Below are 20,722 nucleotides of genomic sequence, written 5' to 3'. Positions count from 1 at the left end.
TATACTTTTCCAAAGGGTGCAATACCATGGGTCATCAGAATATGATGGGTTTATAGGTGCAAAGCCCCATCACTTAGCCCACTTGCCCCACACGTGAGGATACACCCGATGCTACCCAAAACATCAACAATTGCTCCACTAAAAATTCCTTGATGGTGATGATGATGGTTATCTAGTTAGCTCCACAATGAGTGATGATCATTGATGACCACAAGCCCTCCTCCCTTCTCCAACAGCCAAAAGACACAAATGAAAAGGAAGCCAAAATCGGTTAAAGCCTTATGGGTTCTGCCGGCTTGGTGATTTTTTTAGGTCATATTGCAATTTTTTTGTGAAAAATTGTGATCTTTTCACAAACATTTCGATGTTTTGTTCAAGGAAAAAATTGCAATTTTTTCTGGCCAAAAAATTTGTGATTTTTCAGCACATCACTATAAAATCAGTGATGTTATCAACACTACTAAATAGTTGATGCTCTTATCTACCATGAGTCATCTTTTCTTAGTGTAGTTCCTATTTATTTTTTAATAATACAGGATGTGCATCAGTATGCATTCAAACTTGTGTTTTTTGCAACTAATTAGGTGTTCTGCACTCTTTTTCGAATATATGCATATTAGAATATGTAAAATTTGTGTGTGTAGAATGGTTCTGGGATTTTTGTTCGATATATGAAGCTAGTCCTACTGCCATATTTACATGACCCATAAGGCTATATTTATCTGTCAACCTGTATATGTATAAATCAGAAGTACCAACCATTAATTTCCTCAGTATTAGGAGCTTTCCAGTTTGGATCAGTCCTGCAAGTGTATGTCCAAACATAATCAGTCAGTATTTAGTTGTGATTTCTGACCCATCCTTGTATTTTGTTGGCAGTCAATGATCCATAGTGACTAAAAGGGATGAAGAAGTAAAATTTTTTGGACAGGAATAACATACTTCAGTATATACTTTACACCTTTTATATCAATCTTTAAATCCTGGTTTATGCTGCTTGATTTAAAATTTGTCTCTTTCAAGTTTCATATTATGAAAGTACGTACCACCTTTTCCTGTATTGAATGAATGGTGTTTTCACATTTAGTTCCTTTTCAGTCTAGAAATGATCATTTAAAGCTTCTAGAGTACAACAGTTGGCAACATGCTTCTCCCATTTTTCAATTAGCTTGTAGGCTTAGTATGTAGCCATAAGCTTTCAACTGCTGCCAACTAATTAAATTGGTCTGGCAATTATGATATGGGATACACACTCTTTTTTCTTATATTTTTTATATTATGCTTTGTCTACCATTCAGGTCTCTGGTTTTCCATGATTTTATTGCTAAATGCCTAACAAAGGAGCCTCGGCTACGGCCTACAGCCACTGAAATGCTGAAGGTAATATTATCTATATCTGCATTATGTCAATGTAGTTTCTCCAGGTATTTTGGTTTGTCTGTTTCGGAAAAGTAAGATTTTGCTGAGGATATCAGAGCTCAATAATGGCATAACATGAATTTCACACCAATACATTCCTGTAAATACCAACGTTATAATGTACATCTTAACCTTAATTCGCAGCACAAGTTCATCGAAAAATGCAAGGGAGAAGCTGCTTCCATGTTACCCAAAATAGAGATTGCAAGGCAGACAAAAATTGAAATGGCTGCACAAGCATTTACCCAAGGGCCAGGAACATCGTCTTCGGGTGGTGGAGTAAGTAACTTGGAATTCATAGCCTGTAATTGAATGCAGTATAGAGGGCATACTTATACAATTCACAATCTACTCCGTAATGGTAATCTGAGCATTCCAATCTTAAATTCATTTACCTGCAGCAATGGTCATGGGAGAAAGGACAGACATTGAAAATGAATGAAACTTATGGAGGAACAGTTCCTCTTTCTGAAGTAGCAGATGACCTAATTCCAGCTAGCACTGCTGGAAGGTCAGCAACAGGTCCTGATGAAGAGGCACAGGCAGAAGGTAAGGCTATTTTTTTCGAATTTACCTCTTTTCCGTTTTTCCTTTAATCTAAATGTGAATGTTAGTAAAAGAACAGGATGGATAATATTTAGGATTGAACAAATTGAAGTTTACTATTGGACAGTGTTCAGCATAATGATTGCCAGAGGTAATACTTGGCAGTTATTAATGAGAAATTGAATTGCTATTGTATTTTGCAATTCACAATCCTACTTGAACTTAAGACTTTAGTATCCTAACCTGTTTGTACTCCATGTTTTCCATGAGTCTTTCCTGTGAAACTGAGCACTGAAGTATTTATGACAGATGTGGCCCTTGCAATAAACACCTGTTGCCAGCAATCTAAGTTGCACGAAACGAGGAAACGGGTACGAGTTTCCGAAACGGGAAGTGATACGAAACGCAACCTCCCCAAATTTTGGAAACGGGGAAACGCGAATATATATATATATATATATATATATATATGAAAATATTTAAATATATATATATGTGCAATCATAAAGCATAAATGATACATTATAATTTATTACACTTAAACATTAAGATTTAATTTACATCACATTTACTCATGAATGATCATATAACGAAAATAAAAATATCGGAATATCCAAAAGCAACCTTTATTATATATTCAAATCTCAAAATCAGCTTTTATTTATATTAATATATGAGGCTGCAAGTACAATAAAGACTATAAGGCTGCAAGAGAGAGATCTAAATTAGGATTTTCTGCATCCACATCCCATTCTTTAGAAGGAGCACTGTTGTATTGAGAGTCTCCTCCTACATAGTCGAACGACCTTAGTGCTCTTGATTAAATACAAGTTTCATAGTACCCTACATGATCTTGATTATTGGGAGTTTCCCCTGCATAGAGGGCTTGGTTCTCTTGATTAAATACAAGTTCCATACCTTAGTACATGATAAAATCCAATGGAAACATTGCAATCCCCCCAATCCTGAAATCCTGAAATCCTAAAAAACAAATAAGTCTGCTGGATTTTGAGTGAGATCTAAAATTCTACTTTCTCCATATGAAATCCAATGAGGGCGAAACCACTCTCAAACATCCTGAGTCATTTCATGGTAATGTTAAAAGTTTAAGTAAAAGTGATATTCTCCTTTATTTTTCTTATCACTTTATTTTTCATTTTCATCATTTGGATGAAAATGAAAAATAAAGTGGTAAGAAAAATAAAGCAGAATATCACTTTTACTTTAAGAATTTAACATTACCATGAACTGCATATGCTTCAAACTCCCTGATGAACTGCGTATCAACACTAGGGCAAAAATTCATTTTTATAACTTTAGACATGCATCTAGAAGCAACTAGAAGTCACTAACATACCCTTAAAAAAAAAACACACACACACACACACACACACAAGTTAATGAGGAAACGTGGGTTGTACGGCCGTGAAACGCGTTTCCGGCCGTACTGGCCACGTTTCCATTTCGGGAAACGTGGTAGTACGACAGGAAACGTGTTTCACGGCCGTACCAAACGTGTTTCCGCGTTTCGTACCAGTGTCCGTAAGGAAATGGACCTCTGTACCACGTTTCCTGCAACATAGCCACCAATAAGAGCTTACTGCTGTAATAAGTTTTTGAATTTATATATCTACATACTTGCGTATGTACATGTACAATCACTTTTTGGTTTGCATGTATCTTGTGTCGAGAAACCAAGGGCTAGAAGATAATGATTCATTTCTCTTACTTGATAATTACTTGTGAATGTTTGTTGGCTTCTTATTAAATTTATATTCTCTTCATCAAGCAGTTACCAAAACATAAAGGTTACAAAGAGACAAAGAACACAAGAATTAGGCTCAAAGCCAGGGCAAAACCCCACAAGAGTGAAAACCCAAAAAAATCCTCTTCTTATAGAATCATATCAAAGTGAGATATCCAAGACCCAAGACCAAGACCAAGACCAAGATTGCCACAAAGATGCAAGTCAACCCTCCTCCAACCAAGTCAAAGTCAAGAATAGTCAACGCTGGTCAAATCTCTGAAATCTGGTAAACTCCTGAAATTTCAGCCCCCTGTAATCTCGGTCCTGTAACAGCCTCTGAAAAACAACAGAAACTTTGCATGTGTGAACACAATTAGGGCAGAAACGACTAGTCTTCTCTCTCCTTTTACTTGTGCTGATTTTATCTTCTTTTCTTGGCACATAAATTGCTGTGATGATGGCTGAATTGATTGGCTCCTCAAGTGGTCGAATTAACTTATATTTATAGCCGTCTAGGAGGTCAAAAAAATGCCTCTTAGGCTGACTAGTCAAGGAGGGCCGACTTGGTCTTGTGGTTGACAATTTGACTCTTTGACTCGACAAAAATAATTTTCCTTTTCTTACAAGAACTCCAAATAGGACTTTGACTCGTAATAATTTTTCTTTTGACTCAATTGACCCTATAAATGTAAAGAACATGCTTTGACTAGAAATAATAATAATCAATATAATAAATACATCAATAGTACATTTGAATTACATTATGAAGACCGACACTAGTTACATTTCCAACACTACCTCTTAACTACGGAGATATACATAACAATGTTGCGAACATCTCGATAACATCCCGATTTTATCTTGAAATCACTCTTTTTTGGCCTAGCCGATGTTTGCCGATTTTTACTAATATTTTGATGGTATCCTGATTTTGCCAATGTTTTGTCGATCTTTACCAATCTTTTCCCAATTTTTATGACTTTTTGGTTTTCCGGTCCCTTCCCGATTTTATCTTGATGCCGATGTTCGCAACGTTGATACTCTCAAGTTGAAATATTCATATAAGAAGGGTTTGGATTGATAAGCATCATCATAATCAACATTGCAAAAATATCAAGGCCTTGACTAACAAGCTCTATCTCTCCACTAGATCAGAGCACAATGCTAGGGGGCATAAATTTGGACACCACTACCTCTCTAGGCACATACCCCATTGGAATGTTCACAAGGTATGTCCTCACAGGATTATTCTTATCTTGGATATAAATCCTAAAAGAATATTGGTCCTCGGGACTATTCTGACCTTGGATATAAATCCTCAAAGAATATCGGTCTTGTTACCCACCATTTTGTGGGTAATATCCCTAGGAGAAATTTCTTCTCCAAGATGGTCCTCAGCCGACAACCAATAGCCCCTTGCAGCCACCAGCTAACTCATTGTGCCATTTCTCTACCACCTGAGCCAACCATGTGGTCCCTTGCCCATCTGCCATGATCGTATGTTTGAAGGTGGGCCTCTCAAACCTAAAGGTATGCCTTGTCATTTGGAAATTGAGTATTGTAGTTTGCTTATCATGGACACTTCTGGGCATGGATTAATGGGGGGATTCGATGGAAATAATGGGCTAGGTATGTGCTCTTGTCCCCTAGACTCCTCTTAGGTATTAACCTTGGATTCTAGTCCCGTGGGATCTCTTTTACTAACCATTTGGCTGTAGGGATGGTATTTCAATTTTGGTTGCGTGGTCCGGCTCCTTTATCCGCTTATATTACCCTCTTTCCATTCATTATTTCTCCCACTTGGGTCCACATTCCTCCACAGGGTCCACATAGGGTTAACATGCCCCTTCCCCTTGCCCACACCTTGGGTCATGGCCTGGAATGAAGCCCGGAGGTTGATGCAGCTAAAAAGAATGATAAAATCATATATGGCCACATTCAATAGAAAAATGTACCACAAAATGCAAAAGATGGCCAGGACAAACACATTTAGCACGTGGGCAAAAACCAATACATGAGCTCTACCCCATCATCATGGCTGTCACCATGGTTCCTATAGGTTCTATGAACCTCCATCATCATATAGGAACCCATGATTGTCCCAACCCTTGGTGGGCAATGAACCACCCCACTTTAAAAGGGGGCATTCACTACTATATCTTATACATCATGCTCTTACTCCTTGAGCACCGAGCAGTTAATAAAAAAAAAATCATAAAAAGACAAAAGGTATATCAAGAAGGGTGGAAAAATCAAGGTTGAGGCACCTCATGTACCACGATTGCTTCGTCTTATACATTATAAACCCAAGTTTGAGCTTCCCTCTTATTAGCTACTCTTATACCCCAACATGTGACCCAAAGCTACCCCTTCTCATCCCTTACTTCATTCACTTATCTGTCACATGACACCACCTTTTGAAGGATGTACTTTGACTATATTATCCCCTTTAGAAGTAGAAACCACCTAATAGGATTATTGGTTAACCCCATTTGGAGTTTTGGAGACATTGGCACATCCTGAAGCCCATTATGGAAGGGAAGGCCATTATGAAGTCCCCACCTGTGGTCCATGATTTGGTAAGCTCATTTTCTCGATTTCTCTAATGACTTGTTGTACTGGAAGGTTAGGGGAACACATTGGATCTTATGCAGGATTGCAGATGGTCTACATTTTGGGTTTGGTCTCTTTATATAGGGTCCTAGTCCTCCAGAGGGCTACATTGGCGCATGTAGGGTGTGCATTGAGAGCCATGGCCCTCCACAACAGTAGACAACACTCCATGGATCCCCACAGCCATTCAGAGATTGCTCGTGCTTCACTTATTGGACGAGGAAGATGCACCTGATCCATCATGCCCAGATGGCCCCCAATTTGCACCATACACATGGCAGATGATCCAGGACTTTCACGATGATGTGGCATCACCTACACTATCATCGTAGCCCTTGCAAGTGGTCTACAAACATCTTTGATTTATTTGGAGACCCATGAGGACACTTGTGTTCCCCCACATGTCATTTGGAGCACCAAAATTTTTACAAAAGGGCGAACCCCTTGTCCACTGCTTTTGAGGGTCCTACTCTTCATTGTGGCACCCATGGACCTCATTAGGCCTCTTAGAGGGCCCTACAACATGCATAGATTATTATTTGACCTCTTGAGAATCTTATTTTTTATTGTTTATGAGCTAGTTTGGTGGGCCATCATGCCCAGATGTCCCCCAATTTGCACCATACACATGGCAAATGATCCAGGACTTTCACGATGATGTGGCATCACCTACACTATCATCCTAGCCCTTGCAAGTGATCTACAGACATCTTTGAATTATTTGGAGACCCATGAGGACACTTGTGTTCCCCCACATGTCAATTGGAGCACCAAAATTTTTACAAAGGGGTGAACCCCTTGTCCACTGCTTTTGAGAGTCCTACTCTTCATTGTGGCACCCATGGACCTCATTAGGCCTCTTAGAGGGCCCTACAACATGCATAGATTATTATTTGACATCTTGAGAATCTAATTTTTAATTATTTATGAGCTAGTTTGGTGGGCTTGTCACCAAAAGTTGAACTATTAGAACATTATTTTGTTTTTGGGGCTTATGTAGGCCAAGGAGGCTAATTCAAACTCCTAATTTGTGTATAAATACATGTGAGATGAGCTCATTTGCTCATCATCACTTTGGATGGGACCTTTTCTCTCTCTTGAGATTTTCATACTTTTACTAGAGGATGAATTGGAGCTTTATGGATGAATTTTGACATGTGGATATTGGTCTATCTTCTCTTGGAGCTTTTCTCTTGTCAATTCTGAATGGTTGGATATATTCTGTTACTCTATGTTTATTGAGGTGTTTTCTTAGAGGTTTCTCTATGTTCTGCAAAATCATTCCTTGTAAAGAGATTGTTGCTAAAGAATAATAAATAAACCCTCATCTGCTGCACCAGTTTTCCCGAATTGGGTTTTTCTTGGGACTATTGTCCAAAAATAACTGTATTGACATGATTGATTCTTGTGCTTGTATTTCACTGTTCTTTTCTCTATGCTATTATGTGACAACTGCAGTAGAATTTACTTTGATGTTTACTGAAGGATTTTGTAAATAACTTATTGTGGAGAAATAAATCAGTTACTATAGTAGAATTTCTTATTTGAAATTTTCACATGGTATCAGAGCAGAGATCGGGCGACATGATTAGAGAATCTGCAATGGGTCATGAACATGATGCTAGAGCAACAACTCAAAAGGACTCGTGCAATTCGCCCGGGAAAGAGGAAAGCACAAAGAATATAATGGATCATGAAAATTTTGTGCTAGCTTCCAATCTGGAAGAAGAAGTTGCTTGCTTGACAAGTTTTTCTCAATGTTGCGAAAATCGTTATTGGGATAATATCGGCAAGGGAAATAATAGGAAAAATCGTAAAAATCAGGAAAAAATCGTAAAATACAAAAATATTCATTTTTTTTCAATTTTTTTAATATATAAAGCATCTACAACATAAAATAAATACATTGACACATAAATATGATAAAAGAACTAATATATAAGATGTGGAATATCATTTCTAGTGCTACATCACACATAACAGTGAATCATGTCTTGAATAGTAAGTCTTGACTCTTGAGTCCCAACTCAGCCTCAAAATATCAACAAAAAATATAATAATGTATCTCATATCATGAGTCATAATGCCATATACAATGAAATGAACCAAATAACTAAATTCTAATACTACTAATTTCCTCTGCTCCTCTTGCGAAAAAATGCAATAGCTTTCCCTTTCCCTCTAGATGTAGATGCCGGTGGAGTTGATAGTGGGCTCTACTGTGCTCTAGAACCTGAAGAAGTAGGAGCTAGAGGAGGTAGACCACGTCCTTTATTGCTTGCAAGGGTAGCCCGGGTAGGTAGTGTGACCTCCTCCTCCTGTTGCTCCTCCTCCTCCTCCTCCTCCTCCCCCTCTACGCCTTCCACTACCTCCTGCTCTAACCAATCATTGGCAGACTCCATGAGAGGCCTCTCGGCATCAACCCTCCATGTAGCAATGGTTTTAATCCCATCAAATGAGATGGCCTCCATATCGGGTATCCTCTCAAGTTGCCTCACCCACAATCGAAGATTGTAGTAGACGTAGACCATGTCATTAAGTCGCTGGGACTCCAACCTGTACAAAGATCATAAAATAATAATTATAAAAAAAATATTGTTTAATGAATTCAAAAAATTAATTGGAAGTTTGCAATATTTTAAATTTTAAGTTTAACCTGTTGCGCTTCTTGTTGTGTATTTTTTCAAATACACTCCAGTTGCGCTCGCATCTTGAGGAGCTACATGTTTGGCTGAGGATTCGAATGGCGAGCTTTTGCAGATGGGGTACTCTGGCACCTTAGATTCTCCACCATGCATCTACAACAAAATTACAAATAAAATTTTAAATAAACATAAGAAAAAAATGAAATTTGAAAGTTGAAGCAAAGTATGAAGTTATGAACTTGAAGAAATAATGAAATTTTAAACAAACTAAAAACTACTTGACATTTTAGTCGTCCTATCAGTCACAACCATCTCAAAGCCAAATGTCCCACTTTCCATCCTGTATATCTCCATTTCTTTGGAGATTTCTGCACGTTCTGCTAGAGATCGCACCATCCTCTGAACACAGGTTAAGAATCCATCCATGATCTCAACATCAAATACGAACCCACATGGATAAAAAAATGCGGGGTTCAAGTAGATCCCTGCAGCATGAATGGGATGATGGAGTGTGTTGTTCCATCGTTCATCAATCACTTCCCATAGGAGGAGTTGTTTCTGAAACCTCTCATCTCCCTTATCATCATAGTAGGCCTGAATGGATTCTTTGGCCCTGTCCATGGCCTTATACAAATAGCCCATTGCGGGCTTCTCACCGTCAGCTAATCGAAGAACCTTTACCAAAGGTTCAGTAACAATGCACACCTCCTGCACTCCTGCCTAGAAGTCTTCCTGGTATGAAACTAATCTGCATATGGCCTTTCCCTCTGGTTTGCGACTCATTGTCAAAGCACACCACTCCTTTGAAAGAAACATTCTCTTCACATCCCACATAGAATTCAAGAGGGATTGAAGAGATATGAAATTGGTGGAAAACCATGTAATGGCGGGCGCATCAACTCCTTGTTGTTGGTGAATTTTCTCATCAAGCTAAGTACAAATGTATGATTATATATAAATTTTGTAATGCTTTTTGATGAGTCAATAATATCTTTGACAAAGGAAATTTTTCCTATATCCTCCAACATCAAATCAATACAATGTGCAGCACAAGGTGTCTAAAATAAAGTAGGATGCCTTTCCATAAGCATCTTGCTAGCAACAACATAATTTGCAGCATTGTCCGTTATGACTTGGACAACATGTTCTGCACCCACCTCCAAAATAAATACATCCAACGAATCACATAAATTTTTTGCATCTTTAATATGTGAAGATGCATCAACAGATTTCATAAACATTGCCCCCTTGGGACAACTAACCAAGAAGTTTATAAGGGTTCTCTTCTTTTGGTCGGTCCAACCATTTGACATCACAGTGCATCCTGTTTGTGCCCATAATGGTCTAAACTCCTCCAATCTTTTGGTGCAGTCAACCTTTTCATCTTGAAGAATCCGACCGCTAAAGTCATCCTAAGAAGGGATTTTGTACCCTAGGCCAACAGTTGCAATAGTATCAACCTTGGAAAAATGGATTATTCCTTGCAACGCTGAAAGGAATATCACTCCAAAGGAGAAATTTGTCCAACAACTTGTCAGCTTGTTCTTTCTCAGTTTTTTTAAGCATTGAAGTGATAGATAGTTGTGAACCAGGTGTGGTTCTAGGAAGAAAAAATGATGAGGCAGCTACCGGGTTAGTTGTAGATATTGATGCTGAAGTAGAACCAGTGCCACTTCCATGTTCACCTGAGCCTAACACCCTCCCTGCTAGTTGCTTCTTCATTCTCCTTTGGCCACTCTCTTTTTCTCTAATTCTTCCAATGATCTCATGGCTCTTCGGATTTTTTCCGCATTTGTATTTGTGCAAGGCCCTACATCAAATCCAGTGATTTGTGCAAGGTGATACTTCAATCTATGAACCCCCCTTGACATATGATGCCCACACAACTTGCAAGTCAAGTTCAATCTATCAAACGCTCCATCATGGTCACCAAATTCCCACAGAGGGTCCAATTTGCTTGGCATGTTGGTAACTTGGTTGAACTCTTGAGTTTTAATATAAGATGAAGTTTGAACTTTGAAGTTGAACCTATGGCACAATAGGAATTGCAAGTTACAAAAAAAAAAAAAATACATAGATGACACAACACATTGAATTTTTGACAATTTAACAAACAAAAAAACCTCAACTCAATCCAAAATGAACTCTCTCCACTCTATGCAACAAAAATGAAAAAAACACCATCAAATAAGCTCAAAAATCTTTGATAAACAATGGGTTATAGAAACCCAAGAAAAAACAAGAAAAAAACCAAAACAAAATTGCTAAATTTGGTTCCCATACTTGGAAACTATGGTTTTTCCGGAGAAATTTGATCCAAAGACAAAGTTCTCTTGCTTGGGATGCTAAAATCTCCAAGCTTCCTCCTCCTCTTCCCTAGTAGATGCCTTCCAGGGTTCCTCTACTCCTCAGCTCTCAATCCACCAGGGTTTTTCTCCCCCTCAGCTCCCAATCCACGCTGCTGTGGCTGTCTGTTCAAAATGAAAAAAATAAATCATTTTTTGCCTTATAAAACGTGCTGGTCCTCCATCCCCACGATAATATCAGATAGAATCGCGATTATTACGAACTTATCGCGATAATTTGAAGTTAGCGTGATAATTTTGCGATTTTTTGAGAATTTTTTTCGTAGTAATGGGCGATAATATCGACATTCTCAAAAACTCGTGATTTTTTATTGTTATTTGCTTCCTCTAAGGTTTGGTATATTGATAGTGGAGCTTCTGCGCATATGACGAGAATACGAGAATGTTTCTCAAGTTATCGAGAAGAACATATGAACTTCCAAATCACCATGGGAAATAAGTCAAAATGTATCCCCGTAGGAAGAGGTACTGTAGTTTTTCAAACAAAAGCAGGGGATCGGCTTTGAGCTACCAATGTGCTGCATGTGCCTAAATTGTGGATGAACTTACTCTCTGTATCTCAATTACAGAACAAGGGCTATAATGTTTACTTCATTGGGAAGAAAGTATATGCCAAACACCTGAGTTGGAAGAAGAAGGCCCAAATTGGAGTTAGAAGTAACAGATTGTATAAGTTATAGCTAGAATCTCCAATGACACTGACAAGCAGTGGTAGTGAAAAAGATTTGAATGAACTATGGCACAGAAGGATGGGGCATTTACACCATGGGGCTCTAAGAATTCTCAGAAGAACCGTCACAGGAGTTCCAGAATTAAGTACCAAACGAGACGATGTATGCAGAGGTTGCGTACTGGGCAAGTACGCCAAAGCGACTTATTCTAGAAGTAACAGTAGGGCAAAGAGTGTTCTGGGATTGATACACTCAGATATCTGCGGATCCATGTCCATAAAAGCTCTTAGTGGTGTCGAATACTTCGTCACCTTCATTGATGACCATTCTAGGAAGACTTGGATCTACTTTCTAAAAACCAAGGATGAGGTTTTTGATCGATTCAAAGAGTTTAAAGCTTTGGTTGAGAATCTGACAGGGAAGAGGATAAAAGTGTTGCGCTCAGACAATGGTGGAGAATACATTGAAAAGGCCTTCACTGATTTTTGCGCAAGGAAAGGCATCAGAAGGGAATGGACAAATCCATATAATCTGGAGCAGAATGGAGTCGCAGAGAGGAAGAACAAAACTATTGTTGAAGCAGTGAGGGCAATGTTGTATGATCAGGATATGCCCAAATTTCTATAGGTAGAAGCATGCAGCACAACAGTCTATGTTCAGAACAAGACTCCTCAAAGGGCATTAGGTAAGATTACTCCGGAGAGTTTCTTCACCGCCAAGAAACCTGAAGTGAGCCATTTCAGAATATTTGGGAGTTTGGCATACTGCCATATACCCGAAGAAAAGAGGAAGAAGTTGGATCAAGTTGCAGAAAAATGATATCTTGTGGGATATAGTGAGAATGCTAAGGCATATAGAATCTACCTTCCAGGAAATAAAAAGATTGTAGTACGACGGGATGTAAAGTTCGTGGAAGACAGAGCTTTTAGGAAATCCCGAGAAATGCCTTCCAAAGAGCAGTCAAAGGATGATCCATTGATCCAGCCACTTCAACCAGTAGAAACCAACACTAGTATTTCTCCAAAGGACAAGAATCCAGATGCATCACAGCGGGTGGAATCTCAGGAGGAGGAGCAAATAGATATACTCACTACCAGTGGAAGAGCGAGCCAGGAACTTTGACAGATTCTATAGGATGCAGAGGATTTCATTGAAGCTCCCAGGAATGAGAAAAGGGAGCGTAGACAACCAGATAGATACCAAGGTTTGGTGGCTCAGGTTTGAGAACTCTCTAGTTTTCAGGAGGTCGTTCAACATCAACTATGGGTAGATGCTATGGTGGAGGAATATAGTTTTGTAATGATCAATGATGCCTAGGAAGTGGTACCTAGGCCTCAGGACATATCAGTTGTAGGTTCGAGGTGGATCTATAAGGTCAAATATGCTGCAAATGGCAGTGTGGAAAAATACAAAGCGAGGTTCGTGGCTAAGGGGTATTCTCAGAAGGAAGGGATAGACTACGAAGAAACCTTCGCCCCAGTAGCCAGGTATACTTATATTAGGTCCGTGATATCCCTTGTAGCATAAATGGGGTGGGAGATTCATCAGATGGACGTTAAGACTGCGTTCTTGAACGGGGTGATAGAAGAAGTATACATTGAACAACTAGAGGGTTTTGAGAGACATGAGAAGTAAACTCATGTATGTAGGTTGAAGAAAGCCTTGTATTGGCTTAAACAAGCGCCTAGAGCATGGTACGGTCGAATTGATGGTTACTTGCAGAAGATGGGATTCATCAAAAGTGATGTAGATCCCAACCTCTACTATCTGATTGTAGAGAATGAGCCTCTGATTCTGGTGTTATATGTGGATGACCTTTTTTTGACAAGTTCATCCAGACTCATCAAAGATTGCAAGGAAAACCTAGCTACAAAGTTTGTCATGAAGGATTTGGGATGGATGCATTATTTTTTAGGGTTGGAAGTTTGGTAGTAGAAGGGTGGAATTTTCCTTGGACAAGGGAGATATGCTACAATTTTTTTAAAAAGGTTTAGAATGCAGGACTGTAGACCCATGGCTACTCCAATGATTACCAGTTGGAAGAAGATTGATGTGTTTGAAGATAAAGAAGTAGATCCCACCTTGTACAGGCAAATCATAGGGTCCTTGATGTATTTGGTCAATACCAAGCCAGACATTTGTTACGCTGTCAACACCCTCAGTCAGTTCATGGTAGAACTGAAGAGGGCACATTGGGCAGCAGCCAAGGATGTTCTAAGATATATACGAGGAACGGTTGAGCATGGATTAATGTACACCTGAGGCAATGATATCAGGCTGAGTGGGTTCACTGACGTAGATTGGGCTGGAAGTTCAGTAGATCGGAAAAGTACCACTGGGTACTGTTTCAACATTGGATTAGGAATGACCTCCTGGTGTAGTAGGAAACAAAAATCCGTAACTCTGAGCTCAGCTGAAGCTGAATATATGGCAGCTAGCACAACATCGTGTGAAGCCATATGGCTTAGGAAGTTGCTTGTGAATTTATTCAGAAGGATGGAAGTGACCAATATTTTGTGTGACAATCAGAGTTGCATCAAGCTCTTTAAGAATCCAGTTTTTGATGATTGGTCGAAGCACATTGACATCAAGTTTCACTTTATCAGAGACTGTGTCTAGTGAGGGGTAGTATAGTTACAATACACTCTGACAGGATAACAGATGGTAGACATTCTCACCAAGGCTCTAGGAAGAACAAAGTTTGTTTATTTCAGGGAGAAGATGGGGATGATTGAGAATCCATTTCAGTAGCAGAAACGGATAGTGCAGTTCTTAGGAGGGAGCTACAGTGCAGTGCAGTAGTGAGTAGTGACAGTGCCATGGGCAACATGATGCAGCATATTGAGAGGGAGTTGCAGTACAGATGTAGCAGTGACAGTGGCAGTGTCATGGGTAGTAGTGCAGTGCATGAGGGGCAGCAGACCGAACATCATCAATGCAGAGGACTGATGCCGTGGATCAATTTGATACTTCTGCTGGGAAGTATTGCTAGAGCACATTCCTCGCTAAGAGAGAGTGTTGATTTTTGGGTAGCATCAGATGTGCTCTAGCTCCAAAATTTTATGGAGGGGCTAGAACACATGAGATCTCCAAGACCCAGAAATTGTTTGGTGAACTTCCACCTGGATTGTATTTTATTAAAATAATTGATATTTTTAATGGGGTTCTTAAGTCTAAACTTAGGAAAATTAAAATATTAATGGGAATTAATGAAAATATGGGTGAGAAGCTTCTAAGAGATGAGGATCAAGTCTAATTTAATCTTAGCCATTGATTAGAGATTAGATCACGACCGTTGATATCTCAACAGGAAAAGTATAAAGGAAGACTTGAGAGTCATTTGGAGACACACCTGGCAAATACTCAGTAACCCGAGGGAAATCGATTCTCAAAGAGTAAGAGTTTGATTTCAGAGTGAGTTGCAGGGTGAAGGAAGAGGAGGGTATCAACATCAGTCTGAGATTGAGGAGGAGGGGACGCAGTGCATCATAGGGACAACTCAGAGAGGAAGTGCAGCAAGGGACACAGTGCTCACGCAGTGATGATGCAGAGTTGACGTACTGGAGGCTGGAGGATCTCTTGGGTGTCAGAATTTCTCCAAAGGGTGGAGGAAAATTATCTCAGGTGTTTTCTAAGAGGTTTCTCTATGTTATGCAAAATCAGTCCTTGTAAAGAGATTGTTGCTGAAGAATAATAAATAAAGCCTCATCTGCTGCACCCAGTGTTGTTAAAATCGCGATAAAATCGCGATTTTTTCAAAAAATCGCGATTTTATCCCCAACCCGACCAAATCGCGATTTTTATCCATAAAAATCGCCACTTTTTTTTATACCGATTTTTATCGAAAAAATCGCGATTTTTTTCCAAAAAATCACGATTTTTAACCAAAAAATCGTGAATGGCGCGGGCAGCGGGCTTTTTATATGCAAAATCGATTTTTTTTTTAATTCATTGTGCTGTCCGCGCGGAGGAGGAGGAGAAGAGGTGAGGGAGAGGAGCTGAAGGGTTTCCGTCGGATTTGGGAGCGAATCCAAGCGTTTTTAGGAGGAATCCAAGCCAAGATCACCAATTTGTCCATAAAAAAGGTATGTAGATTAATTTTTTTTTGTTTTGCTTCTATAAAAACTTTGTTTTTCATTGTTTTTAAAGAATTTTTTGAAATTTTTCATTGATTTGGGATGGGTAATTTGTTATGACTATGAGAACCAATTTTTTATTTTTATTTTCTCATTTTTTTTAAACATTGTTTATTTTTTTTGAATTTTCATTGTTTTTTGGCATTTGGTTGGGTAACTTGGGTTTGGAAATTGGGATTTTGGAAATAATTAACTTGTAATTTTGTAAATGCTAAATTGTAATTTGTATTATGTAATCCTAAATTCCTATTTCCTAATCCTTATTTTTCCATAGGTTTGCAAATTCAAAATTCAAAAACAAACATGCCAAGGAAATTGGATCCTTTCTGGGAATATGGTGAACCTAAAACTCCGAATGATAGACAAAACTTGTATTGCAAGTTGTGTGGAAAGGAGATATTCGGGGGGGTGTACAGGTTGAAGTTCCACCTTGCACAAATCCCTGGACGTGATGTGGTGCCCTGTCAAAATACAAATGCTGAAATTATCCGAAAAGCCATGAGAGCATTGGGAGAATTAGAGCACACTAAAGAGGCCAAAGAAGAACTCAAAAGGCAACTAAAAAGGTCAGCTGAAGGAAGTGGGCCAAGTGGCACTGGTTCTACTGCAGCGTCAGTCAATCCGGTAGCTGCATCATCATTTTTTGTTCCTCGAACCACACCTGGTGCACAACCAACTATCGGTTCAATGCTAAAAAGAAATGAAAAACAACAAGCTGACAAGTTGATGACAAAATTTCTCCTCTGGAGTGATATTCCTTTTAGCATTGTAAGGAATAATCCATTTTTCCAACCTACTGTTGATGCTATTGCCAGTGTTGGCTCGGGGTACAAAATCCCTTCTCTTCATGATTTCAGAGGCCGGCTTCTTCAAGATGAAAAGCGTGACTGCACCCAAAGATTGGAGGATTTTAGGGAATCATGGGCACAAACAGGATGCACTGTTATGTCAGATGGTTGGACTGACCAAAAGGGGAGAACCCTTATAAACTTCTTGGTTAGTTGTCCCAAGGGGACTATGTTTATCAAATCTATTGATGCAACTCATCAAATCAAAGATGCAAAAACTTTATGTGATTTGCTGGATGTGTTTATTTTGGAGGTGGGTGCAGAAAATGTTGTCCAAGTCATAACGGACAATGCTGCAAATTATGTTGCTGCTGGTAGAATGCTTATGGACAGGCATCCTACTTTATTTTGGACACCTTGTGCTGCCCATTGTATTGATTTGATGTTAGAGGACATAGGGAAAATTCCCTTTGTCAAAGAGACTGTTGACTCATCAAAAAGCATCACAAAATTTACTTACAATCACACATCTGTGCTTAGCTTGATGAGAAAATGCACCAACAACAAAGAGTTGGTGCGCCCCGCTATTACACGGTTTGCGACGAGTTTCATATCTCTTCAATCCCTCTTGAAATCTATGTGGGATTTGAAGAGAATGTTTCTTTCAGAGGAGTGGCGTTCTTCGCCAATGAGCCGCAAACCAGAAGGAGAGGCCGTGTGCAGACTTGTTTCATACCAAGAAGACTTCTGGGCGGGAGTGCAGGAGGTGTGCGCTGTCACTGAACCTTTGGTAAAGGTTCTTCGGTTGGTAGATGGTGAGAAGCCCGCAATGGGCTATTTGTATGAAGCCATGGACAGGGCCAAAGAAGCCATTCGGTCCTACTATGATGACAAGGGAGATGATGGGTTCCATAGACAACTCCTTCTATGGAACGTCATTGATGAGCGATGGAACAACACACTCCATCGTCCCATTCATGCTGCTGGGCTTTTCCTGAACCCTACATTTTCTTATGCATGTGGGTTTGATTTTGATGCTGAGATCATGGATGGATTATTAACCTGTGTCCAGAAGATGGTGAGATCTCCAGAACAACGTATAGAGATCTCTAAACAAATTGAGACGTATAAGATGTCAGGTGGCACATTTGGCTTTGAGATGGCTATCATTGATAGGACGATCAAAATGCCAGGTATTTTTTAGTTTGTAACTTTGTACTTTGTAACTTTGTTTCAAATTTCATTGTCTCTTCAAATTCCATTTTTTTCTTATGTTTATTTAAAATTTTATTTGTAATTTTGTTGTAGACGCATGGTGGAAGATGTATGGTGGCAGAGTACCCCTTTTGCAAAAGCTTGCCGTACACATCCTCAGCCAAACATGCAGCTCCTCGGGATGTGAGCGCAATTGGAGTGTATTTGAAAAAATACACAACAAGAAGCGCAATAGGTTAACAACTTAACACTTAAACATTTAAAATATTGCAAATTTCCAAATAAATTTTTGAATTCATTAAACAATATTTTTTTTATAATATTAATTATTAATTATTATTTCATGAACTTTGTACAGGTTGGAGTCCCGTAGACTTAATGACATGGTCTATGTCTATTACAATCTTCGATTGTGGGTGAGGCAACTAGACAAGACACCTGATATGGATGCCATCTCATTGGATGGGATTGACACCACTGCTGAATGGAGGGTTGAGACCGAGAGGCCTCTCATGGATCCCACTGAGGATTGGTTAGTGCAGGATGAGGGGGAGGAGGAGGAGGAGGAGGAGCAGGAGCAGGAGCAGGAGGAGGAGGAGTTGGAGGAGCAGGAGGAGGAGGTGACACCGCCTACCCGGGCTACCACTACCACCAGTAGAGGATGTGGTCTCCGTCTACCTACAGTAGCTGCTACTTCTACAGCTACTTCTTCAGCTTCTAGAGCACGTCAGACTCCACTGCCATTTCCACCACCACAGGCACCAGCATCTTCATCTAGGGGGAAAGGGAAAGCAGTGACATTTTCTCGCAAGAGGGGCAGAGGAAATCAATAGGATTAGAGTCTTAGACTTTCATTTTATTGTATATGACATTATGACATGATGAGATACATTATCATATTTTTTGTTGATATTTTGAGGCTGAGTTGGGACTCAGGACTTACTATTCAGGACATGATTCAATGTTATGTGTGATTTTAGCGCTAGAAATGATATTAAACATCTTATATATTAGTTTTTTTATCATATTTATGTGTCAATGTATTTATTTTATGTTGTAGATGGTTTAGATATTAAAAAAATTGAAAAAAAATGAAAAAAAATGAATATTTTTGTGCCAAACGATTTTTTCCCGATTTTTTTCCCGATTTTAACGATTTTTTCCGCTTTTTTCCCGGCGCCGATTAAATCCCGATCGCGCTTTTAACAACATTGGCTGCACCGATTTTCCCGCATTGGGTTTTTCCGGGGACTATTGCCCAAAAATAATTGTGTTGATGTAATTGATTCTTATGTTTGTATTTCACGGTTCTTTTCTCTATGCTATTATGTGACAACTGCAGTAGAATTTACTTTGATTTTTACTTAAGGGTTCTGTAAATAACTTATTGTGGAAAATAAGTAGGAGAAATAAATCAGTTACTGTAGTAGAATTTTGTATTTGAAATTTGCACATTAAAATTGTGGAATTTTGTCTCTATTATAGCATCTCTTAATGTATGGGCCATGTCATATGAACGAAATCTCCTAGGGGTAATATATCAAAGAATTTGACCTTGATAAGCCATTCCGTTTGTGCATCGAAGTATAAAAGCTACAAGATTGCTTCTCCTAGACCTAGAAGGCTAGTGAAGTGGTCTTAAGGCCTCCTTGACTGAGAACCAAGAAATCCTACTCACATTCATCATAGACTCCATTCTCCCAAAGACTAAGGCACTGATCTAGCAAAAGGTGGTCACCAAAGATCACATTCCTTCACGTTCTTCTAGGTCTAGCCAAGCTGGGTCACCTAGGGCATCAATTTCTCGACAGGCTAGCCCTCCAAAAAGTTCGACCTCCTAGGGTCTCATGTGCTAGTGTTTCCTCAAGGTCTCGAATTTTGAAGCTATTTCGACGGTGGAGTTGTGAGAAAAGCCAAGCCCTAGCTCTGAGATCAAATGTTGCCTTAGCATACCCAAGGCTAGTACCTCATATGATCAAATCAACACCTTCATGTGAAAATTCTTTCTTTGATCCTTTCCCTACCTTGTTTAGGATAAGAACATCATTGGTTGCTATACTCATTCCCCCAATGCTAGGTTGGGTCCACTTGGTTCCGTGTGGTCCCATTCCCCAAAAAGACAATTCTTCAAGAACCGTCTGGGATACCAATTACAATAAGGATTTTAGGGATTGGAAAGTTCCTTCATAAGCCATATCCCATAAACCTAACCCTTGAATCCTCCTTTCCTTTCCTTAGAAGACATTATACCTTGCTTAGAAAGCAAGCAAGATCTATTTTTCTAACTCTTCCGGGAAAGGGATTACTTGGGTCACCACACATCCTTTCATAGATTTATCCTTAATCGGTGACTCCATAATATACCGAGTCTCATCCCGTAGGTGAAAGTTCGTAAATAGAAGGGAACCTTAGCTGAGGTGACAGTGGGATAAGTCTCCATTTGTTTCCCTTGATCTAGAATTTTCCCTTTAGGTCCCCTGCTAGTTTAAGCGGTAACAGGTCCCAAATGCTTATTCAATCCACCATTCTCCTTACCAGTGCCTTTACTAGGCTTATTATAGTTAGTTGTGGCCATA

The 20,722-nt window shown here is 39.3% G+C and overlaps 1 protein-coding gene across 1 annotated transcript in view; it reads left to right on the top strand.

Annotated features, from left to right (window-relative positions):
- Positions 1–20,722, top strand: part of LOC149222328 (serine/threonine-protein kinase 1-like) — a 332,568-nt gene that overhangs the window by 189,435 nt on the left and 122,411 nt on the right. The window contains 3 exon segments of the mRNA XM_089385374.1: positions 1,299–1,380; positions 1,564–1,698; positions 1,821–1,968. Coding sequence (XP_089241500.1) covers positions 1,299–1,380; positions 1,564–1,698; positions 1,821–1,968 — 365 coding nt within the window.

Source organism: Pinus tabuliformis, chromosome Q (assembly GCF_031772625.1).
Source record: "Pinus tabuliformis cultivar Carrire ecotype Pingquan chromosome Q, CPIR1, whole genome shotgun sequence".
In the NCBI taxonomy this organism is placed as follows: domain Eukaryota; kingdom Viridiplantae; phylum Streptophyta; class Pinopsida; order Pinales; family Pinaceae; genus Pinus; species Pinus tabuliformis.
This window is presented reverse-complemented; position numbering and strand designations above follow the sequence as displayed.